Here is a 26,204-nt window from a genome sequence, read left to right as displayed (position 1 = left end):
TTTCTGTTCCAGATGCAAATTATAACTGTTTCTAGTTTTATAATCATGTACTAAACAATTTTTAACATAGTAGTCAATATTTTTTTTTTACATACATAACACACTAAAATATATTGACAAGGAAAAATTAATATTTGCAGCATTTTAAAAAGTTTGAGGCAATGATCCATGCTTCCACTCATGGTCATTATACATAATGCTCTTTTCTGCAGTCTGAATAGAGCTTTAATATTTTTTTCTGTTCACTCCCCAAAATGTTATGGCATAACTAATAACAGAATGAATATAAGCAAAATGTACTGATTCGATGCATGAAACATCACACACTGATGTAAAAATTAGCAGGCAACAGCATCTGTAGAGGTTCCGTTGATAAGTATTTTTACATGCTCTTCCCACTTTAACTGACAGTCAACACGCATTTCCGAAAATTTTGTGCTTTCCACACACAGTATAAATTCACTATTTATTTTCAGGTAATTCAAATCTGTTTTTTTTATATGTATGGGTTGATACTGCTTGTTTTCTTTGTATTAAGTGTGACTTTATTGTTTATTGCCCACTTATAGATACTACTAAGAGTTTCATCAGCTTTCTCTCTTAGTGCTTCTTGCAACTTGTCGGTAATCAGTATGTTAGAGTCATCTGCAAACAGTATTGTTTGCCAACACTTGATACTTTGTGATAAATCAATAATGAACATAAGGTACAGTACTGGACCTAGCACACTATCCTGTGGTAAGCCTATATTTATATATTTAGAGTCAAGTGTATGTTCTTCAATATATTTACAGCTGAAACTTCCTGGCAGATTAAAACTGTGTGCCCGACCGAGACTCGAACTCGGGACCTTTGCCTTTCGCGGGCAAATGCTCTACCACCTGAGCTACCGAAGCACGACTCACGCCCGGTCCTCACAGCTTTACTTCTGCCAGTATCTCATCTCCTACCTTCCAAACTTTACAGAAGCTCTCCTGTGAACCTTGCAGAACTAGCACTCCTGAAAGAAAGGATACTGCGGAGACATGGCTTAGCCACAGCCTGGGGGATGTTTCCAGAATGAGATTTTCACTCTGCAACGGAGTGTGCGCTGATATGAAACTTTCTGGCAGTTTTAATTTGCCAAGAAGTTTTATATCAGCGCACACTCCGCTGCAAAGTGAAAATTTCATTCTGGAGATATTTACAGCTACTTGATAAATGTGTAACCTCAGTTAACTGCACTCTATTTTATAGATATGACTGAAACCATTTTTTCACCAGCCCCCTTATTCCCAATTCATGTAGTTTAATTAACAGTATTTTGTGGTTGACTGTGTCAAATACTTTAGTTAGACTGAGGACTATACATGGTATTTAGTTCACTGTACCCAATGCTTCTACAACATGTTTCGAGAGATACACAATTGTCAATTTGGTACCTTTTCCTGGTGAGGAACCAAACTGGTCATTGGAAAGGAGGTTGTATTTATTTAAACAGTTAATAAATCTATCTTTCACAATTGTGTTTATTATTTTTGCAAAGCACGAGAGTAGTGAAAGTGCCCTCCAATAGTATATATCTTCCATGTCACTTTTTGAAGAGAGGCAGTAATTTAGCATATTTTAAGTAGTTAGGAAAGCAACCCTATTTGAACAAATGTTTAATAATGTCAACTAACTGTGATGTTAGAATCCCTGTACAGTCCTTAAGACAAGCTGGAACAGTTAACTGGAGGTGCTGACAGGTGTGAATATTCCGAACTATCATTTTAATAAGTCAAGGTTTCAAAATACTAATATGAATTCTGTGCAGAAGAATGAAAAAACTTATAGAACCTGACCTCAAGGAACATCAGTTTGGATTCCGGAGAAAGTAGGAACACGCGAGGCAATATTGACCCTATGACTTCTCATAGAAGATACATTACGGAAACAAATCTGTGTTTGCAGCATTAGTAGACTTTTGACAACGTTGACTTAAATACTCTCTTTGAAATTCTGAAGGTAACATGGGCACAAAACAGGGAGCAAAGGCTATTTACAACTTGTGCAGAAACCAGATGGCAGTTATAAGAGTAAGGAGACATGAAAGGAAAGCAGTGGTTGGGAAGGGAGTGATTTACTACAGAAGAATGTTGAAGATTAGATGGATAGATCATTTAACTAATGATGAAGTACTGAATGGAATTGGGGAGACAAGAGATTTGTCGCACAACTTAACCAAAAGAAGGGATCAGTTGATAGAACACATTCTGATACATCAAGGGATCACCATATTGGTATTGGAGGGAAGTGAGTAAGAGTGTGTGTGGGGGGGGGGGGGGGGGGGGGGCAAGAGATGAATACAGTAAGCAGATTCAGAAGGATGTAGAGTGCACTAATTATTCAGAGATAAAGATGCTTGCACAAGATAGAGTACCATTTAGTGCTGTATCAAACCAGCCTTTGGACTTCTTGACATAAGGGGCTGTTTGAAATTTTTCTTGTAATTTTGTTCCTCTGCTGCTGAAGTAGTTATTTATATAGTTTGCAAAGGTTTTGGAGCTATTAGGGTCCCTTGTATTGGATCTGTATGTTTGTTTTATTCATCTTTCTGGTACCTGTGTACTCCTTTACAATATTCCACATGCTTTGTTTTTGTTTTCAGCTGAGAGTATTTGGAATTATGAGCCCTCTTTGCTGTAAGCAGAACTTTCATGTTTGTTTCCCTATCCTGTTTATAAAAGTGTGAGAAAGCTGTATTAGATTGGCTGTTTTTTATGGACGTGAGGTACTTCAGTGTTTGGGGTGATTTTTTATGCCCTTTGTTGTCCATATGTTTTGTTCCACTGATGCTAATGGATTTTAGCAAAAGTCTCTTTGAATTTTAGTTTGAACAGTGTCCTGAAATTTTTGAATTTTTCGTTTGCATCTACCTCTGTGTATACTACTCCCATGTTTGATTTGCTATTTGTTTGAAAAAGTCATACCTTTTTGGTTTAGAAAATATTCATTTATAAATATGGATTTTCAATGTTTTTGCTGTGGCCACTTCCATATTTACAGTTTGACTTGAAGTGGTCAGATAACCCTAGCTCTCCTACACCCACACTACAGTTTTCTTTGTCTAAATTTGTTAAAACATGATCAATAACTGTTATTGATTGGTCTGTTATTCTTGTTGCTAACCATTGACACTAAATTGAAACTGACTGATGCTTAAGACTAAATTACAGGTAGTATCAGGATTCAGTGTATTTATATTTAGGTCTCCATATGTGAGGATCTTGTCCTTTGGAGTAGATATATCATATCAAGACCCTATTTAGTTTAAACAAAAATATATTTCTCTCTCTGCTAGGAGATTTGTACACACATACAATAGTCAATTTTCTACACTCATATTGGTCCCTTAATTTATTGCTGACAACTCAAAATGCTTCTCTTCACTGACTGCACATAGATCACTCTTGAATTGTCCGCCCCCCCCCCCCCCCCCCGTCAGTGCGACAGACTGTCAATCTTAAGGAGCCCAGCTTCGATTCCCAGCTGGGTCTGAGATTTTCTTCGCTCAGGGACTGGGTGTTGTGTTGTCTTAATCATAATCATTTCATCCCCATCGATGTGCAAGTCATCGAAGTGGCGTCAAATCGAAAGACTTGCACCCGGCAAACGGTCTACCCAACAGGAGGTCCTAGTCACACGACATTTACATTTACTCTTGAATTAAACAGACACTTCTGTTTTACATAAATACAACTACCCCCATACTTCTTAGATGTACTGCTGTATGCACATGCTAAATTGTAAGACTTTAAGATTACATGATTAATTTCTGACTCTTTGCACCAATGTTCTGTGATAAGAACAACACAGATGTCTAAACCCTCTAGCTCAAACTCTGACTGTTGCACTTTGTTGGGCACTGAATATTGTGATGACAATTGTTAATTTATCACTACTACATTTAATATTTTCCCATCTCTGTTTTTTTTTTTTTGTCATTGTGAATGAGTTTAAGTACTTTGTCATTTCAATTTCATTCATGTATTTCCTTTTCACAAGACATTTTTGAATTAACACTCTCTCCAGACCGAACCAGTTTCCATTTTTTAAATTATTTTACATATGTTCATGAGCATTTTGCCAAACATCATTATGCCTAGTCGAAGTACATGCCACCCCTTCTCAGACACCTGTCACTTAGAAATTTCTTTGGGTGAAGGAATTGAAGTTCTATCATCAGTTTGTAACAGTCATTGTCTTGTGGCAACGTTCCTATATACATTCAATTCTTGGCCACGGGACTTTTTACTAGAGATTGAAGGTACAAGATGGACATGACTTTTAAAATTGCAAAAAGGGACTATAAAAGACCTATGATGTGCAACAGTAATGCCTTATCATTCTCCTGAGCTCAACTTCCCACTTACCATAAGAAGATGCCGACTCAGTTTTTCAGGTAGCCTGTTGGGAGGACATGAAGACATGCATTGGACTTAGCTGCATGTTCATGGGCCCAGAGTAACCTTTCTAAATAGACTGGAGTTGATAGAATGGGCATAGCAACATGCCCAAGGTCCAGCAGTCAGTGGATGTTCTTACTGCACAGTAAAATTATGTTTTGTTTTATGTTATATGGCGCAAATTGTGCTTAAATTAAAGGATATTGTACAATAGAAACCAGCCAAATTAGGCAATGTACTTGTTAAGACACTGACCTCATATTACGGTGGATGGAGTTTGCTCTGTCCGGCCATCCCAATTTAGGTTTACGCAAATCATTTCAGGCAAATGGGATGGTTCCTTCAACAGGGTCACTGCCAATTAAATATCCTCGCCTCATAGAAGCATACTTACATACTATTTGTGTGTGTTTATTTTGATCTATTTATTTTCATTGTATAACAACAAATCCTATATCATTGTGAGATGATCCCTGGGCGAATAAATAATCCAAATCACATATAAACTCAATAACCATGACATTTTCAGAAGTTAAATGACAGTATGTCAACAACCTTATACAAGTGCACGTTATTTCAAGACAGTTTCACCTTCAGGGAATCAGGTGGCAACTGTTAACTTTCTGAAAGTCCAGAAATCCCAAGTTTCATTATAAGTATTATTGAAATATATGTATTATGTTATGGAACATTTATGAGAAAATCATGCTTTATAGAAGTGACAAGCTACATGTGAAGAGAGGAGATTTTGAAGTATGCACCTTTCAGGCAGTTGGACCGAAATCTCATGTACATACATAATTATCAATTAATGAATGAACCCAAGAATTGTGGCAGGAACTGTGAACCGTCATACAGATTTCCATGCAATTTTAAAACTCTACTTATTGTCTGTTAGAAATTTTACTCAGCTGGGGAAGAGTGAACAATTTTTTTATTTGCATAATTGAGATCTTTGGTTACACTACAATTTATGGAGATCACATTTTTTCCATGCCTTTACAAATGTCACTGTTTTTAAACAGAGCAGTTGTTAATAACATTAGAGAGTAGTAACTACACTACAATAAAACGAGAAAATCCAATTCAGAAAATTGTTAAACTGTGCCTAACAAGGGTTAAATGACCCCCCCCCCCCCCACCCACCACACACACACACACACACACACACACACACACACACACACACACACACACACACACACACACACAACTTCACCCAACCAACAACTCATACCACCTCTAAGAACAAACCAATTGCTCCTAAAGCTAGGAGTGTTGCACCTGATTTTTGTTTCTACCAGCAATGCTGGATATGTGCCGCCTCAAAGTAAATATGTGCTCCTTGTAAAAATGTTGTAAGGCTGTTGTCAGTAGGCCTATGCATAAACTGTCTATAAGACACTTCTAGCTGCTGCATATTTTCTGAAATGAACATTCCATGTAAGCATTGAGCTGCACAACATAATTATTCCACCAATAAAACAACTGATACACTTAGGCTACATGGACCTATAATGTATAACCCCACTTAACACCTTACAAACATTTCAGTTTGAAATTATATACTGTTAATAAGGTAACGGTAACTATAATGTTCTTCATGTGCAGTAGACATTACTAAACTTTTAAGTAATAAAGTATGGCACACAAAAAATTGTGTAAATTAAACTGAAGTACAAATGTTTCTCTCATGAAACTGAATGGAAGCTTTAACTGCAATGCGCTCATGTCACTTTCATTTCCTGGCACACACGATGGTAAAGGTTTTTACATAGCCTAATAAATCTTTCAAAGTTTTATTTGCTGAAGTTTCTGGAAACGCACACCTTATGTGAATACTCAATATGCTGCCGTTCACAAGTACTATGTAGCTTTTATACAATTGGCATTTAACAATGTAACAGCTATGCTGAATGTGAGATATGAAAACGTGTAACACATGATACTTTAAGTCTTCAGTCACCTGTGGCTTGTTCTTCTTATAACTCAGAGCTGTGTTTAACTAGTTAACGGCTCAACAATAGCTGGTATGAAATAAATGACACCAAATATAGTTTCCGTATTCTACTTGCTCTCCTGCGTAACAACGGGACGATTCAGTTAGCATACGGGCAACGGGAATAGTTATGAAGCTTAGCTGAAGCAGACCCGCATTTTAGTAACCAAACGTCATGCATCTTCCCTTAGTAAAACACGTAAAACGTCTTGCTAATTCGAAAATATTAGGTTGGTCTGGTATAATACAAGTTAAGTTCTGATTAGATACGTACAATATCATCATTAAATATGTAGCAGCTGTACATCCAGTTTTTCACTCTACGCTGATGTCACAGAATTAACATATCAAACCGATGATCCAAGGATAAAGGTGTCACTTGGCATAAATTGCTCACTGACGAGATTTCCACATCAGTGTGTCCCTAACCACCTACATTTTTCGACGTTCTGTTATCTGCTAAACTTTTGTAGCAAATATCGTAAAATAATCAAGCACATCTAAACTGTGGAAATTTACTGTATGCCAGCTTTAGATAGTAATTAAAGTAATTATAAGAACTGTCGTGAGCTTACCATATGACAGCTTTCATGACATTATCAGCAGCAGGACTTACTACAGCTATTTCATCTTTCGTAGGTGTTGGGTACAAACATGCACACGCAAAATGTGATCACATATCTATTTTTTAAATACTTTATTTTTCTTAAACGTCACAAACAAATCATGCTCCACTAACTCAAAACTTTACACCTAATCTGCATTATTAGTGAGGTCCGTATTCTTGTTAGTCACTGATTATTTAACAGTCAAATCATGTCTTTGCAGCAGCGATGTTACGAGTGTAATGTGAGACACTTCTTGCGTAAATTTCCCGTCGAGGGTGACTGTATGCCAGATATTGCAAAGCAGAGTTTCTTTTTTGCTCAGTAACTTTATGAAGTCCCTCAATAATAAATAAGAATAATATTACGGATTCGGATCTTCATACAGAGGTCAGTATTAAACAGAAACTCGATACCTGAAATAATTTGGTTTCAATAATTGCCAGAACAACACTGATAATTGCCATTAGAAGTTACAGAAGAGTAAATTGGCATCATCGAATCTATTTTGTTAAAAAAAGATATTTCCGTTATTAGTAACCGAAATTGGAATATATAGTTCCTTGACTTGCCATATATCTCATCTCAAGTATGAGAATATACATATCACACATAAATGAAATACACTGTATAAAATAGGACACATTCAATCATGTTTCGATAGTCGCCAATGAAATAAACATTTATGTTAGACATGTTTTAATAACGCTCTGTCACTTCTTCAACTAGTAGTGCGACAAGATACAATATTACGACATCTCCTATAAATGTTCATAAATTACAAACCAATGTTCTTAGTGTACATTATCTATTCCGTGTCACTATAACCTCTAGTTACCATTGGGTATTTCTGCTTTTTCCACTGTCAAATTTTCACACATCTCTAACTTTTTCTACTATTATTATTATACTTATTCATCTTCAAATCGTTGTGAATAGTGGTATCCACCTAACCACTTAATTAAGTAGTTTACAGGTTGGAACTTTCTACAGAAATATTTGCATCTAAGACAAATGTAAATATCATAAACATTTTGATCAAATTACGTATATCTACGTACATTCAGAGTCATATGATGAAGTGTTTTAGTTACCTCAAAAGATGCACTGAAAGGCACTGAGCTGCACAACATAATAATTATCAAATTTGCTGACAAATGCTAAAAATTCCCTACCCTTCCATAATATCCATAATGCCCCTAAGGACAAATCCGACTGTTGTCCTTATTTCTGTTTCATTAAGTTAAATAATTCTTTTGTTACGCCAAATCACATTTATACTTCTGCTATTCTTGTACAGTTTTTTTTTTTGTTGTAAATGAGTTTATTCGAGTCCTTTCATGAAAGAGGCTGTTCTTACTTGTAGTAACGCTGTTTCTGATGTTAGCAAGTGGTGTGGCAATGGTTTCGTAAACATAAAACATACTATTAGTTTATTCATGTTTACCTCAAAGGGCCAATCCGCAGTGTTTACTTAGGAGAGGAAGAACTTCTTAGCTGAGATCACTACAAAAAACTTCATTGTAGATAACCGGTTTCGATAAAACTAAGTTACAATCTTTAGGTCTGTAATAAAATTACAAGAAGTGCTACAAATTGTTATATAAATAATGCAACATTAACCCATATAAGAGCCAAATGACAACATACCATCATCAAGGTTATTACAAGTATCTCATATCAGCTACACACTAAATCATTCCATTGAATTTACACGTACATAAAACGTGAAATGAGAGATGCATTGGCATGTCAGAATTAAAATTACTATGTGCGCCACAATTCGCCAAAACATTGGTACTTGCAGTTTTGTAATGATATAAACCAAGTATCGTAAACATGATGTTTAGGGTTCTTTAGCAGTATTCTGTCATGAAGAAGTCATCAACATATTTTGTAAGATTAGAGATTAGATTAGATTAGTACTTGTTCCATAGATCATGAATACAACACTTTGTAATGATGTGGAACGTGTCAGGTAAATAAAAGATGCCTATACAAGATATTACATTTTACAAAATATTACATGGCACTTAATATTTTTAATTTTTTTTGTGGGGAGTGGGAAAATTACCCACTGATTATATCCAAAAATTCATCTAATGAGTAGAATAAACACTTCAGAATAATTTATATGTGTATATTTGGAATCATGGTTATTTTTAAATTGCATATTTGACTTTTACTGATGGAATCTATGTACAGCAGTGACACCTGATGTGCTTGTGGTCAGTTTGTCTCATGCATTGCTTATTGACAGCTAATCTTGTGAAACCCTGTTAGGCATGACGTGTTACATCATGGGAACGATGTTTTCGCGAACTGTGGTGCACACAGTAATCTTAATTTTGAAGTACCAACACATATCTCGTTTCACGTACCTGGAATTTCAATGGAAGAATTTTGTGTGTAGCTGACATAAGACGTTTGTAGGAAGTGTATTTTTATTTTTTCATATGTGGTGAAAATATCCACCAGTAATATCATTATAATTGATCCTCATTAAGCACATTTCTTGCATAAATGTATTTGCCTTTAAGTGTAAAACAGTAATGCCCGCCACTTTATTGTCATATATACACTGATAAGCCAAAATCATCAGCATTGTCCACCAAGAGTTTGAATGTCACTTGGTGGCATTGCAGGCACATGATGCATTAAGGAAAGGGTATAAGCAGAGCAGAGAGAAATGGAGAATCATTATAGCGACGATATTGGCCATAAATATGGATATACACTGACATAAACGAGTTTGTCAAAGGGCAGATTGTTGTGGTGCTGCATCTGGGAACGAGCATCTCAGAATGGGCGAAAGAGACTTACGCCTGGGAACTGCAAATCGTGTAGCCGATCGGGTGAACTCGGCTAACTTCGGTTCGGCAGACTTCAGGTCTGCAGACGACGAGCTCCTGCTACAACATGGCTACCATAGCCGACCAGCTGTTTCTAAAGAATGCCGCCCCTGAATTCATCCATCAACTATGAGGATCACAAACAAATTCCGCGAATGTATGAGAATGTGCACCGAAACGTTTGACTATTTCGTCAGTGAAGTGAAGACACGTATTTCTTAGCTGACCACAAACTCTCAATAGCCGACAAATATATAAGACCGCTTAAGTGTTTAAGTAAAAAAATGTGAAAACACTACTCTCGAGACACAGGTAGCGTAGGGGAAGCGTCTGCAAATTCTGTGCTGCACTTTGAAGTGGCGCTCTGGTGTGGAATCGATCATTTTCAAAAAAAATTTTAACTCTTTACGTTGTAATCCTTATTATATAGTCTATGTACAAAGTTTTATCCATAGTTTTTAGGGCGCATCTCAAAGTATATTTGTCAGTACATTTGATATGCCTCATTTGCTGTACATGAAGTCACGCATCATTCATGGCATGTCAAATGTATCTTTAATCTAATTATTTCTTACTTTTAGATAATAAATCATTTCACAAAACATTTGAGCGATTTCATTTATTTTTTATTTTCAAGTTTTAATCAGAAAGTATTATGTTATTCAGTCCTCAATTGCTGTCCTAGGGTCTGCTTTTCTCGGAATGCCCTAAATTTAAAACTTGATTTGGAGGAAGCCTTTTCGACATCGCTATTTCATAAGCCTGAGGTGAAGTATTTATTAATATGTTGTACTGGACTGAAGAGTCAGAAACAGCTGGCAGGCTTTATGAAATAAGTTAATTAGCGTAATGAGCCTATTATTAGAGTCAGATCTATACATTACCTGTTGGTACTCGAAATATTTTAAAAATTGGGCGTTCTGTTTCTATAATCTCAGTAGTAGTGACATAGGAAATTGACTCATTAAAGATATTTCGGGTTTATATATTTATTTATTTATTTTTTACGAAATTGCTAGTTAAGTGTAAACTGTGTTTACAGGAATTTACGAATATTTTAGTATAACAGTGCAAGTTCACAACATTAATTGCCAGTGCGCTCTGATTGCCATTTGTGTTCTTTGATGATAAATAAAAAAATGAAAATCATCGCTGCTAATGATAAAGGCTTTAAAAAGTAAAGGAAACCGCCAAAGTATAATTTTTATGTGGTTTGAACCATGGTGAAGTAGAAGATAGTATCTTTCTTTGATAAGATTTGTAATCTTAAATGCTTCAGATATGCAATTTAAATTGCACATAAGACATTCTGTATCAGATTGTTCAAATATCTATTAAAATTTCATCAGTTACCATTTTGATGAAATTTGGTTTGCATTGCATGTCAAGCCTAAAGTTTGGTATGTTGGTATATCATTGTCAACATAATTCTTTTATGGCAACATTTGATACATCCACAATTATATTCAAGGAGAATGATTTTGAAATATAATCAGTAGTGTGGCAATGTAGATAAAACAAATGTATACTCGGTAGCTTCTCAGCTGATTTTCATTCTTCCATGCTTTGCAAACCAGTGAAGTGTATGACAGAGGTTAAGCCCTCTGTACTGAGTATTAGATTTTTCCCCACTCCATTTACGTATGGAGTGCCTCTTTAAAAAACCTCCAAGAGTGCTGTAAAAATTTGCAGGTATGTATTGGTATATACAATAGAATGAAGAATTACTCAGCTTTTGATATGTATTTCATCAATCAGAAATGGAGAGGCTAAGGAGGTAATTGATCTTGCTCCTCATCTCCAAAATATGAGAAAAAGATCAGTACAGCAGTCAATTAAAAAAATATGTTTTATGTGTTTTGAATTCAAGAATAATAGGGTTCTAAACATTCACTCAACTCATGTTGATGTGTTGCTAATATTCCGGTGACAGTATTTCTTCTTTCCGGGGTGTCAGGCTTCATGATTGGCTCATACATTGTTTCCCGTTTCCTTTTGGTGGACACAAACCTTTTCTGAGACTCAAATTGAGAAACTTTACTTGATGAAAGGGCAGGTAATTTAGTTGATGTAGATTGTATAGCTTGAAGAGTGGGCATCAGAGAGGAAACACATTTGCTGATGACTTCACATGCCTCTTCAGATGTGGCTTCATTCAAACATAGATTAAACTGTTGCAAAAGCTTTTCTTGCTTGTGTTCCAGGCTTTTAAAGTGTTTCGATGTGACAGGGTTTTGCAGCGTCTTTATTATAATGTTCTGATTATCGCCACTACCTGGCTCACAGACAATCAAGTCAGTGTCCGAGGACTCAAGTTCACTGCCAACTTCTTCAGCTGTAAATGTGCAAACTAAATGAATATGTTTGCACATGTTGAATTTGATAGCTGAATCAACAAAACTACAGATGCATTCATGAATGCAAGCTTTGCAGTCAGAGCAACGTAGCTCACATTTGCATAGACTGTCTTGCAATTTTTTTACAATGTATGTCTCCTCATTGTTTGCTGATACTACTTCCCACTCTCTATCTCCACAAATAACATTTCCAGGTTTCAACTGCTCTGATGATAGATGCTGTTGCCAATGGTTGATAATTTGGTCGTCAGTTTTCTTTTGTCCATATGAATCAACCTACCACCCAACTTGTCTTGCAACTAGTGCATAAGTGCGTGGATGGCCACATCCAGTCGCTTTGGCTTCTTTCCCTTCAAATATATGTGTCTAATCACACCGTGCATTCTTTCTAAATGCATGTTTGTGTTCGGAGTGTTGTGCTGTCGGTAACAATATGACCAATTCGTAGATGAGGCCTTGTAGGGTTTTTCAAAATACATCCCACATTCCAAAAGGTCCGGTTCTGTTTTCATGTAGTGTATAGTCTCTTCTAAAATTCCCTGAAAACTTTCTCAGTTGTTGTACTCCATGAATGTTCTAATTAGCTTATACACTTGCTCTTGATTTTCGTGTCCCTTTACCCTACACAGATTCTTTTCTCCACGCTCTGTCAACATGCCATGAACAGGAAAATCTGTGCTTGGGTGGAGTCATTATTTTGCATCAGGCATTGAAAAATACATCTGCCATGTCAGACATCAACACATTTGTATGTACTGGGACTTGCAGTGTGTTTCTTATTACACTTAAAAAGCTTCCATAACTGGAAGATCCCCTCTATTAGAAAATATGAACGAACATGGAAATCCCTGCCATAATTCGTCTAACACCAATAAAGTTGTCAATTCGAACCCATAGTCATTTAAACCATGGGTGCTGTCCATACAAGCACAATTACCTCCAAATTTCACCAACATATCTTTTTCAGCTTCGTTCATTATTATTAAAATGAAATCTTTATTTCGCAGATTGTATTCTTGTGATGCAACACCTTGTGGTTTGTAGTACTGGACAACAGATCCTGTTTCCTGCATCTCCCTCACCCACGATTCCACACCAGTACAGCCTCAGACTTCAGGTTGTAACTTTGTGTTACATTGTGGATATCTTTCCTTGACAGCAAGTGATGACGCTGCGAACCACTATCTTGAATCGGGTATCTAAGGGAGTTGAGAATGCGATCAAATAGAATTTTCATAGCAATTTTCTTTGCTATTTCCTCTCTTTCAAATTTCGAAAGCCTCAACTGGCCCATCTCCTGCTGATGACCCACATGTGTGCTACAAAAAATAACTTTCACTTGGCCTGATTGATAAAGTGTCACATCCATTCTAGATGAGCATTAGTTTTAACTGACGCTCATTGCTTCCATGGGGTTTGTAATTTCCATCACCGTGGCACTTAAGATATAACTTACTGCTTCCATCAGCACTTTTATTATATTGTCCTCGTGCATGTACAAATTCGTTCACAGTATCTTTTTCTAATTAACGTTTCCATTCATAAAATTTACTTTGATCACAAAATTCATGATTTGCTTCGCGGATAACTAGATCATGGAGCAATGAATAACGTTGAAGCATTTCGTTTCTATTTGAGCTGCCAAACTCACATAAAGCACACAGTACTATACTTTTGTGTTCTGTTTTATGTACAGCATTATCATGACACTTTAGAGAATCTGCTTTAGGAGTGGAATACCCGCACAAAACACACGTAAATTTTTCACTAACAGCAGCCGGGTGCTTGCAGCGGATGTGGCGATATAAGTTTCTATTGTTGCAATTGTATTGCTCCATATTTCTAAGGAGAACCGGACCAAACAATAACAATAACAACAACAATAAGAACAACACAGTAACAACAACAAAAACAAGCGAGGTAACGATCAGTAAACACAAGACTCTGAAGAAAGTAACAGGGACTGCAGAGTGTAAACTGTCAAACTTTTACCGTCTGCCACCAGAAGCACTACGAATGCAGCAGACCCGAAGTCAACCGAACCGAAGTTAGCGGAGTTCACCCGAATGGCTCCACAATTTGCAGTGCCCAGACGTAAGTGCAAAAGAAGTCGGCTGTTCACATGCAACTGTCGTGAGCACCTATGGAAAAGCGGACAAAGGACAGTAAAACAACGAGTAGGTGACAAGGTGTTGGACGTCTATGTCGTATGACAGAACGGTAGTGCTGGGAGGCTTTCCCGCTCTCTAAAGCAGGATAGGCTGCGATCTGTAGTATATCTGATGACAGAGAACAGTGTTTGGTGCAGGCACAAATGTTTCATAATGCGCCATTCAGCACACATTGTTGATCATGGGGCTCTGCAGTAGACAACCTTTTGGATTGCCATGCTGACCCAACAACATTGTCAGTTATCACTGCAATGGTCATGGGATTATCGAGATTGGACACTTGATCAACAGAAACGTGTTGCCAGGTCAGATAAATCACAAATGTTGTCATGCACTGCAACACTGACTCAGGCTGGTGGGGGCATTATTATTGTTTGGGGGATATTCACCAGGGCGTCCATGGGAACGGTGCTAGTAACAGAAGGTACCATGACAGCTGTGGACTATGTGAGCACCATTGTGGACCACCTGTATCACTATGTGACTGGTGTCTTCACAGGAGGCGATGGTATCTTCTAGTAGGATAACTGTCCATGTCACAAGCCAGAATCGTGTGCCATTAGTTTGAGGAGCATGGTAGGGAACTCATTATGATGTCTAGGCGCCAAGTATGTCCGATCTGAACCTGGTAGAATGCATCTAGGATACCACTGGGTACCAGCTTCACACCTGATAACCACCAGCCTGTAATGTATGGTTACTCTGTGGCCCATGCATAGTCATCTCTTGACACACACCTCTGGAAATCTACCTAATACTTGTCTAATCCAGACCACTCAGAAGTTCTGCTGCAAATGCAGACCAATGCACTATTAAGTAATGTTTTGACTATATCAGAGTATATTGATTCGTGAATAAATACATGATCAATTTTTGTTTTAGTTAGAAGATGTTCAGAACAGTATAGCAGTATAAAGTGACTAGGAATATATATAAAATGAAGAAGGTTAGTGTTACATAAATCTGAATCAATGAATAGCCATCAAACAAAGTGGAAATGTGAAAGGTATATGCTAATTTTGTTCTTTGACATCAAAACATGTAATATTATCATTTTAATGAGATCAAATAGGACAGTATAATAAGTTTCAGGTAAGGAGTTTCATACACTGCATAGGTTTTAAATGCTACTGTAGTGAGTGCAATCTGGCAGACTACACAGCTGAGTGCAATAGTGCATAAACGTTAAGTGTGATGACTATAATTTTTTTAATCCATAAGAAGCCACAAACATATTGGCAAGAAGGGAAGAATCTTTCTCTGACTCTTCGGAGTGAGGGTTTGATTTCATGTCCTCTTTAGCAGAATACTTTAAAAGGTAACATTAATTGTAGCAAAATGCAGAAGCTGCAGCACATGTGTCTTGTTATTTATAATAATTGCTTACAGTTTCAATATGCCTTAAGTATGTCGCTAAAGTGTTATATGTTTTTGTTAATTTTACTTCAGTTACCAATTGTGATAACTCAAATAAACTTCATGAGCAATCATATATGGTTACTGAGAGTCGCAGACATACTTTATCGATAAATAATCAATTAACTCCACAAAACTGAAGAGAAACATTTCTGTCCATATTTGGGGTCATAGGCACCATCAAATAAAACTTCTGATTCATTTTCATACATAAACCTAACAACAATACATATTCATATGAGATATATTAGCACATTTCTGATTAGCTAAAATATTTATTGACAGGCAGAACACTGCCTGCTACCATGTATGGAATGAACTCTGCTCTCTGGAATCAAAAGGACTCCAAAACACATACAAAAATGAAGTAGCCTACTTCAACGAGTAGACCAAAATATCTCCTTTTTTTAGGTGTCAGTTTGCGTAGTTACATCTCTTTATGCTGTTAAAAGAAGACTGTGTATTTTCCAGAATCATACTATCCACTTTAGTGCTATAAACAAAGCTAAAATCCTATTGGAGTAGAAAGAAGTGTTAAGCAGCAGATAAACTGCGTTTTTTCTGTGCGAGGCAGTCAGTGCAACTGCAGTCAATCTGTATTGTCCTTTATGTGTTTATCTGCATTTGACGGCAGATTGGTTTGAATCAGGATTAAAGTACACAGTATTATTCACTACTCTTTTCACTTTTCTTTTGTGTCGACAATCATGCTGAAGTCGTTTCTTCAATTCAGAATTGATTGTTGCACCATGAGAGAGTACATCAAACAGAATAGCCCCTTCAGAGTCCCAGAAGACCGTCATCATGACTTTACTTTATTTTGAAGATTACAGACGGCTCACATAACAACCCATAGTACTTTTGTTCATGCCATATCTCCATACACATTCCGTTAAAACTTATCATTATCTGTGTTGCTCTGGTTTTTCGCCAAAAGAAACTCAGTGACAGCTCTCTGCTTGGAATGATATATATATAAATGAGAAAAGAAAAAATAAGTTTGGTAATGACTGGGTTTATCCTAATCATGCACAATTATATATGAATTTCAAATTTGTAGAAACTGATGATTCCAATTACCCTACAGATGATGAAAAATCTAATAAAAATTAATTAACTAATATGTTGCAAAATTATTTGTTTTTGTGACTATAAAAAAGGAAATTATATTTAACTGGAAACAGAAGATCTATTTATTTCTCCATTAGTTTTATTAAATTTAACTTCATCTCTTCCTGATAAATTTAAATGGAGGACATGCACTTAACAATGGTAAAAAAAATAAATAAAATGAATTATTTTATGCATTAGAAATAATTGGTGGTTTTTTAAAAAGATTATAAAGAAGTAATGTGAGATGGAGATTTAACTGTTATTTTTACTTTTAGTCCAGGTTCTGATGATTCTATTCCTAGCTGGTCTGATAAAAGTAATGCTGCATTCAAAATAAAAGATACATTATCAAAGGAAAATTTGTTACTGAAAATATGGAAATTAATGAACCTTTTGTTAAATATGATCCCGATTGTAACCATAGAATTAGAACAAGTAAGACTAAGAAATTATAAAATGCCTACATCTCTCTTTGCATGACAAACTACAGCAACTGCTGGTTTGTGTAATAAAAATAATTTTGAAATATCTTTTAATGTATGAGTATAATTCAGTATAGTTTGATAAGCCTTATTTAATTTTTGTTGCTTTTCAAACAAAAAAATATTAAACTTGTTGAGTCTTCTTTATTTGAAATGTTAAATTATGTACTATCTATTTAAAAATTAAAGCAATGACAAGAAAGGTGAAATTTAGATCAACCAAACTATTTTTTAAAAGCTTACTATTCATTTTTTGATTTGAAACGTAAGGGGATATTGAAATAATTCTTATAATTTCGTTACAGATTATACTATTTATGTTATGAATATGACTTGAAAGATGACTTCATGATAAAATTTCTAACGATATTTTAGCTTACATTATGTATAATGTTTAAAAGGAGTTTAATGTATAATTTTCAATACAGAACTATAAATGAAAATTTCTATGAAATTAATTAATAAAATAAAAATTAAAAGCAAAAGTTAACGAAAGAAACATTAACAAAAATTAAAAAATTAAAATAAAAAATCAAACAATTAAAAAATAAAAGGTAATAAATAATAAAACAATAAAAAATTTATTGTAAAAATAAAAATGAAAAGCATATAAAAATTAATTCTCAAAATGTAGGGTTTTTGATTCGGATAAAAATTTATTATTAACTGATTTTTAATTATTTTCATATTCATCTAAAATTTATAATTTTTCTGATTTTTTATTTATTTTTATATTCGGTTAAAATTAATATTTTTATGATATTTTTAGTTATTTTTGTTTATGAAATTCGGTTTTATTATTTCATTGTTGTCAAAATAAGTATGGTCTACTTAAAGGTGAATTGGAATTTTGTCGATTGTAGATATAAAATTGGGCCACATATGAAATGTATGCCAGTAGTCCCATTTTATATGTACTCACAACACACAAAAAAAGAGTATTAGATCAATACTCTAATTCTCGAGTCATAAAAGAAGTAGCAGGCAAAAACTTTTTTTAGATTTTCTACTGGACTGTTTATTTTGTTGAATGTGTTCAAATTGACTGCATGAATGACACTAAATAGGAAACTATCTCAAGCAGAAATACTTAGATACACACAATAATTTGAGAACTTGTATAAGTCACAGGAAACTAATTACACTGCCACGTACAAATTTTATCTGCATATGAATACAGCACCAATATATATTCACTGACTGGCAGTTTACTCAGACACACTTGCCAATTTATCTAGCACTTGTCTCTTTAAACACATGCAATAAAATCACAGAAATTATCTACAATACAAGACTTTATAATAGCGTGTCTCATTCTGTTCAACATATAAATTGTCTCAAATAAATATGACATTTACAGCTATATAGTTGTTGTACATATGTATGAAAAGCAACTGGTCCTCCATTCACATACTTCTTTTGGCATCAGTAGTAACGGCAATACTGCCCCATAGCTGTTATTAAAACTCACATATGCGGAAACATTATATAAAATGAGGAGAATATGTGTAACATTGAAGTTATACTGTTATCACGAATTGGAGACAAGCAGAAAGGTTCCAAAATCATGTGACTAGCTGGGTTTGATGTTGAGACCATGGACAGCTCGCTCTATAGACATATGGGGTGTTTGGAAATTCCTGTAACAAAACTTCTAGGACTTGTGGAGGGAGTGAGTACATAATATTTTCAGTCAGAACACATGTCCAGAAGTGTATTGTTTCTGTTATATTACAGTTTCAGTTCAGAGGTGTAATGTGTCCATGTCTGCTGAGGGAAAGGCAAAAGTCTTACCGCTGAATGTCCTGGTATGCTCAGCTGTTCCCGTAGGGTCGTCAAAAGCATAACAAAACTTTCTTTAGACTTACTTCAGAGTTTACTGTTTGACATATCACCTATCCACATGATTGCCTACCAGCAGACTTCCCAACTTTCATGATAATGTTGGTTATAACTTTTTCCATTTGATGTTTCAATACTTCCTGCTTAGCAAAAATTCGTTCTGGTGTATTACATTAGCCTCAAAGTATGAGTCATTAAAAATGTTGTTATTAAATAGGTGGCAACTTATGAATCTGCGACTGATAAATTATGTTGACATAACTTTATATTCTTGTTTTATGAGTTATTATTCTTATATAATACATGATGGTACAGGTAGTTAGCGTGAGGCTGACCTCCAATAAGTGGTTTTATATTTTACTCTTATTCGACAGCGTATAAATACACATTTTACCTTCAGTTGTACTCAGCAGTATACGACTGTGATTGTTTTGCTTCAGTTGATTCACGGGAATTAGCATTAGCGTTACATATTGGTTTCAGAATGAGATTTTCACTCCACTGCAGAGTGAAAATCTCATTCTGGAAACATCCCCCAGGCTTTGGCTAAGCCATGTCTCCGCAATATCCTTTCTTCCAGGAGTGCTAGTTCTGTTAAGTTTCGCAGGAGAGCTTCTGCGAAGTTTTGAAGGTAGGAGACGAGGTATTGGCGGAAGTGAGGCGGTGAGGACGGGTCTGAGTCGTGCTAGGATACCTCATATGGTAGAGCACATGCCCGCAAAAGCCAAAGGTCCCGAGTTCGAGTCTCGGTCCGGCACACAGTTTTAATTTGCCAGGAAGTTACACATTGGTTGTTTGTCAGTATGTGATACCGTGGTTATCTATGCATAACATGTAATTTTGACCTACGATTAGTAGGTTCTCGTTACTGTTACGTGACATACATATTTTGTTCCCTAGTATATATTCATACAGTGTGCCACTGTTCTGTGGTTTTGTTACTTGATATACCTTTAGCATTGATGTCACTCCTTGTACAGTGTGATTTTTTGTTATATGTACTACATATTGCCACTGTGTTTAGGCCTACAGTGGTAATACGTAGTAAACATATAGCCCTACCCCTCCCTCCCCCACAAGGTTGGTTGGGAGGTTTGTGTGCCTCACCGATACAGACAGTCATACCGTAGGTGCAACCACAATGGAGGGGTATTTGTAGCGTCCACACAAACATGTGGTTCCTCAAGAGGGACAACAATTTTTTCAATAGTTGCAGGGGCAATAGTCTGGATGACTGACTGATCTGGCCCTGTAATATCAACTAAAACGGCCTTGCTGTGCTGGTACTGTGAATGGCTGAAAGCAAGGAAAAACTGCAGCCGTAATTTTTCCTGAGGTCATGCAGCTCTACCACATTGTTAAATGACGGTGGCATCCTCTTGGGTAAAATATTCCGGAGGTAAAATAGTCCCCCGTTCAGATCTCCAGGAGGGGACTACTCAGGATGATGCCGATATCAGGAGAAACAAAACTAGTGTGCTACGGGCTTGGAATGTCAGATCCCTTAATCGGGTAGATAGGTTAGAAAATTTAAAAAGGGAAATTGATAGGTTAAAGTTAGATAGCGGGGAATTAGTGAATTATGGCGCCAGGAGGAACAGGACTTCTGGTCAGGTAAATACAGGGTTATAAATACAAAATAAAGTAGGGGTAATGCCGGAATAATGAATAAAAACATAGGAACGCGGATAAGCTGCTATGAACAGCATAGTGAAAGCATTATTGTAGCCCAGATAGACATGAAGCCCATACAGACCACAGTAGTACAAGTTTATATGTCAAATAGCTTCGCAGATGAGGGAAATTTATCATGAGATAAAAGAAGTATTCAGACAGTTAAGGGAGGCGAAAATTTAGTAGTCATGGGCAAATGGAATTCGATAGTGGGGGAAAGGAATGAAAGAGGAAACCGCCTGGTAGAATTTTCCACAGAGCATAACTTAATCACAGGTGACACTTGATTTAAGAAGGCTGTATACATGAAAGAGGCCTAGAGACACTGGAAGGTTTCAGATTGACTATATAATAGTAAGACAGATATTTCAGAACCAGAGTTTAGATTGTAAGACATTTCCAGGGGCAGATGTGGACTCTCACCATAATTTATGAGTTATGCACTGTACTTTAAATTTGAAGAAACTGCAAAAGGATAGAAAATTAAGGACACGCAACCTCGATAAGTTCAAAGAACTAGAGGTTGTTGAGAATTACAGAGAGAGCTTTAGCGAACGATAGACAAAAACAGGGGAAAGGAATACAGTAGAAAACGAATGGGTAGCTTTGAGAGACGAAATAGTGAAGGCAGCGGATGCTCAAGTAGATAAAAAGACGAGGGCTAGCAAAAATTCTTGGGAACACGACAGATATTGCATTTAATTTATGAAAGGAGAAAATATAAAATTGCAGTAAATGAAGGAGGCGAAAGGGAATACAAACGTCTAAAAAATGAGATTGACAGGGAGTGCAAAATGGCTGAGCAGGAATGGCTAGAGGACAAATGTGAGGATTTATAAGCATTTATCACTAGTGGAAAGATAGATGCCACCTATAGCGAAATTAAAGAGACCTTTGGAGAAAAGAGAACCACCTATATGAATATTTTTTCAGATGGAAAACCAGTCCTAAGCAAATAAGTTAAAGCAGCAAGGTAGAAGGTTTATATAGATGGTATATACACGAGAGATGTACTTGAGGGCAATATTATGGAAATGGAAGAGGATGTAGATGAAGATGAAATGGGAGATAAGATACTGCGTGAAAAATTTGACTGAACACTGAAAGACCTAAGTGGAAATAAGACCACGGGAGTAGACAACATTCCTTTAGAGCTACTGATAACCTTGGGAGAGCCAGCCATGACAAACATCTTCCATCTACTGAGCAAGGTGTATGAGACTTCAGACTCCAAGAAGAGTATAATAATTCCAATTCCAAAGAAAGCAGGTGCTAATACATGTGAAAATTACCAAACTATCAGTTCAATAAGTCACCGTAGCAAAATACTAACACGAATTCTCGTAGAGGCCAGCCTCTGGGATGATCAATTTGGATTTCAGAGAAATGTAGGAACACGCGAGGCAATACTGACCCTATGATTTCTCATAGAAGTTAGGTTAAGGAAAGGCAAACCTACGTTAGCAGCATTTGTGGACTTAGAGAAAGCTTTTAACAATGTTGACTGGAATTCTCTCTTTCGAATTCTAAAGGTGGCAGAGAACAAAAGCAAAGTGAGGATAATAGAATGTAGTCGAATTAAATCAGATGATGCTGAGGGAATTAGTTTGGAAATGAGACGCTTACAGTGGTAGATGAGTTTTGCTGTTTGGGCAGCAAAATAAATGATGATAGCCGAAGTAGAGAGAATACAAAATGTAGACTGGCAATGGCAAGAAAATGATTTCTGAAGAAGAGAAATATGTTACCATCGAGTATAGATTTAAGTGTCAGGAAGTCGTTCTGAATATATTGGTATGGATGTAGTCATGTATGGAAGTGAAACATGGACGATAAACGGCTTAGATGAAAAGAGAATAGAAACTTTTGAAATGTTGTGCTACAGAAGCATGCTGAAGATTAGATGGGTAGATCACGTAACTAATGAGAAGGTACTGAATAGATTTGGGGAAAAAGAAATTTCTGGCACAACCTGACAAGAAGAAGAGGGATCAGTTGGTAGGACACATTCTGAGACATCAAGAGGTCGCAAATTTAGTACTGGAGGGAAGTGTGGAAGGAAAAAATCGTAGAGGCAGGCTAAGAGGTTGGTACAGCAAGCAGATTCAGAAGGATGTAGGTTGCAGTAATTACTCGAAGATTAAGAGGCTTGCACAGGATAGAATAGCACGAAGAACTGCATCAAACCAGTCTTCAGACTCAAGACCACGACAAGACATAGGCCTAATTTCATTTCTTAAATTTTACACCGCCCCTTTTGTTATGTAGTTTACATTGTTATTATTGTTGTTTACACAGGGGCTGAAGATGGCGCAGCTTAACGTTGAAACTAATAGCAAAAACAAAGTAAAATTGGAAATATAGACGGCTGAAGGTGTTTTTGATTTGAAATTTTTCATAACAGTATTTTTGCATCCGTACATAGTCGACCACGAATAACCGGATCCTTTCGTGTTATTGCGTTTTGTTGATTCCATATTAAAGGAAGTATTTTCACAGAGCCAAAGATAATTCTGGTAACAAAGCCAAATTAGTCATAATTGCATTATTACTTTTTAACGATGCGCCAGAGACCACGGGTTCCCTGTACCAAAATACTCAGAAAATATCCGTGAACAACCTTCGAAATTTTGTCGGTGGATTTCTGTTTCACCCTCTATAGGCGACGTTAGTTGGTACGTACCTTTTTCTCCCATTTCTAGCGTTACCTGTGCACGTCCTCTATATGTGGCTCAAATCATGAAGTCAATTTTGTTTATATTCTAGAATGAGTCTTTTGTATGCAGTCTCCTCTGTAGACTGACTGAATTTATCTACTGTCCATGAACAGAAGTCTGCCACGTGCTTTACCTACGACTGAACCTATGTGATAATTCCATTTAATACCTCTACAAACTGTTATGTCCATATACAGGGTGTTACAAAAAGGTACGGCCAAACTTTCAGGAAACATTCCTCACACACAAATAAAGAAAAGATGTTATGTGGACATGTGTCCGGAAACGCTTAATTTCCATGTTAGAGCTCATTTTCCATGTTCTTCCACCTACGCTCAATGGAGCACGTTATCATGATTTCATACGGGATACTCTACCTGTGCTGCTAGAACATGTGCCTTTACAAGTACGACACAACATGTGGTTCATGCACGATGGAGCTCCTGCACATTTCAGTCGAAGTGTATGTACGCTTCTCAACAACAGATTCGGTGACCGATGGGTTGGTAGATGCGGACTAATTCCATGGCCTCCACGCTCTCCTGACCTCAACCCTCTTGACTTTCATTTATGAGGGCATTTGAAAGCTCTTGTCTACGCAACCCCAGTACCAAATGTAGAGACTCTTCGTGATCGTATTGTGGACGGCTGTGATACAATACGCCATTCTCCAGGGCTGCATCAGCGCATCAGGGATTCCATGCGACGGAGGGTGGATGCATGTATCCTCGCTAACAGAGGAAATTTTGAACATTTCCTGTAACAAAGTTGGTACGTTATGTTGCTGTGTGCTTCCATTCCATGATTAATGTGATTTGAAGAGAAGTAATAAAATGAGCTCTAACATGGAAAGTAAGCGTTTCCGGACACATGTCCACATAACATATTTTCTTTCTTTGTGTGTGAGGAATGTTTCCTGAAAGTTTGGCCGTACCTTTTTGTAACACCCTGCATTTGTATGAGTTTACCGATTACAGTTGACTCATTGATACTGTAATCATAGAATACAACGTTGTTTTCGTTTCGTTTACTGCACAGTTTTACATTTCTGAACATGTTAAGCAAGTTACCTATCTTTGCACCACATTGTAATCTTATCAAGATATTTATGCCTCTTTTTATACGTAGTACCTCACTATGGATAACTACATCATCTTCGAAAGATCTGAGGTTACTACAAAGGCTGTTTTTTTTTCAACCTCCGATAGACTATAAATAAAAGACAAGTTCACAGAAAACAATTATTTTATTACCAAAAGTTTTGTTCAGTTATGGTTACTTTTCAACATAATCGCCGAAAAGATTGAGACATTTATCGTACCTGCGCACAAGCTTTGCAATACCCTCTTCAAAAAATGTTGCCGTCAATGCTGTCAAATGAGTATTGACATTGTTTTGAAGATCTTCATTGGTCTGAAAGTGCTGCCCTCCTAGGCACGTCTTCAATTCAGGGAAAAGGTGAAAGTCGCTGGGTGCCAGGTCAGGACTGTATGGCACATGATCGAAAATGTCCTATTGAAATTGTTCAAGGAGCCGTTGGGTTGTGCCAGCAGTGTGTGGACGAGCGTTGTCATGGATCAACACAATTTCTGAAGTCAGCATTCCTCTTTGTTTGCTTTGAATGGTTCTCTGCAAACGTCGTAAGGTTTCACAATAAGCAGGTGCATTGATAGTGGTTCTAGGCTGTATAAACTCTACAAGCAACACATCTTTTTGGTTCCAAAACACAGTAGCCATACCCTTTCTGTTGTTGAATGTTTGTTTGAATTTTTTGGGGGGTTGATTGCATCCATTGTTGTGATTGTCGTTTTGCTTCCGGTGTGTCGTATTGGATCCAATTTTCATCTGCAGTAACAATTGATTTCAAAAAGTTCTCTCCTTCATCATGATAACGATCAAGAAAATTTAAAGCTGACGCCATTCGGCGACTTTTGTGGGCTTCTGCCAACATTTTTGGAACACAACAAGCACAAAGTTTTTTGTAGCAAAAATGGTCAGTAACGACAGAGTGTACGACAAATCTTGAAACTTCCGGAATTTCCGTTGGAAAAGCAGTTATGGTAAATGTACGATTTTCTCTAACCGTTCTGTCAACTCGTTCAACAAGGTCAGCTGTAACGACAGACCAGCATCCTTGGCCCCTTTCATCATGCACGTCATTTCGACCATCTTTAAACTTTCGGCACCATTCACGCACAACACCAACAGTCGTGAAGTTATCGCCGTACGCTCGGCTCATTCTCCGATGAATTTCTGCAGCACTATTCCCTTCTGCTTGCAGAAACCGAATTACACTTTGTAATTCACACTTGGTGGTAGCAACAATGACGACAGCCACGTTTACGTGGCTGTAGTGCAACGCAGATTGATGCCTTGAGGTCGGCAGTGGGTGGGTGTGTAGTGCGAGAGATGCGCAGTAACCTACAGCGCATGTCCATTTTCTGCCGCTTGCGTAGTAGCTTCTATACTAAGCGATCGGAGGTTGAAAAAAAAGAAGGTCCTAATAAAATATTGTCTGCAAGGTCATTACTATGTAACTTGAACAACAG

The 26,204-nt window shown here is 36.7% G+C and overlaps 1 protein-coding gene across 2 annotated transcripts in view; it reads right to left on the bottom strand.

Moving 5' to 3' along the window:
• LOC126249753 (beta-1,3-galactosyltransferase 1-like) overlaps positions 1-26,204 on the bottom strand; it is a 117,254-nt gene that overhangs the window by 73,501 nt on the left and 17,549 nt on the right. The window contains exon 1 of one of the 2 annotated variants that reach the window (XM_049951436.1): positions 7,002-7,215. The exons of the other annotated variant lie outside the window; for it this stretch is intronic. Coding sequence (XP_049807393.1) covers positions 7,002-7,004 — 3 coding nt within the window. The 5' untranslated portion in view covers positions 7,005-7,215. Of the gene's footprint in view, positions 1-7,001; positions 7,216-26,204 lie in introns of those variants that run through there. 2 annotated transcript variants of the gene reach the window in all.

Source organism: Schistocerca nitens, chromosome 3 (genome assembly GCF_023898315.1).
Source record: "Schistocerca nitens isolate TAMUIC-IGC-003100 chromosome 3, iqSchNite1.1, whole genome shotgun sequence".
NCBI classification, from domain to species: domain Eukaryota; kingdom Metazoa; phylum Arthropoda; class Insecta; order Orthoptera; family Acrididae; genus Schistocerca; species Schistocerca nitens.
Note: the sequence above shows the minus strand (reverse complement) of the source record. Positions and strands in the feature narration are given on the sequence as shown.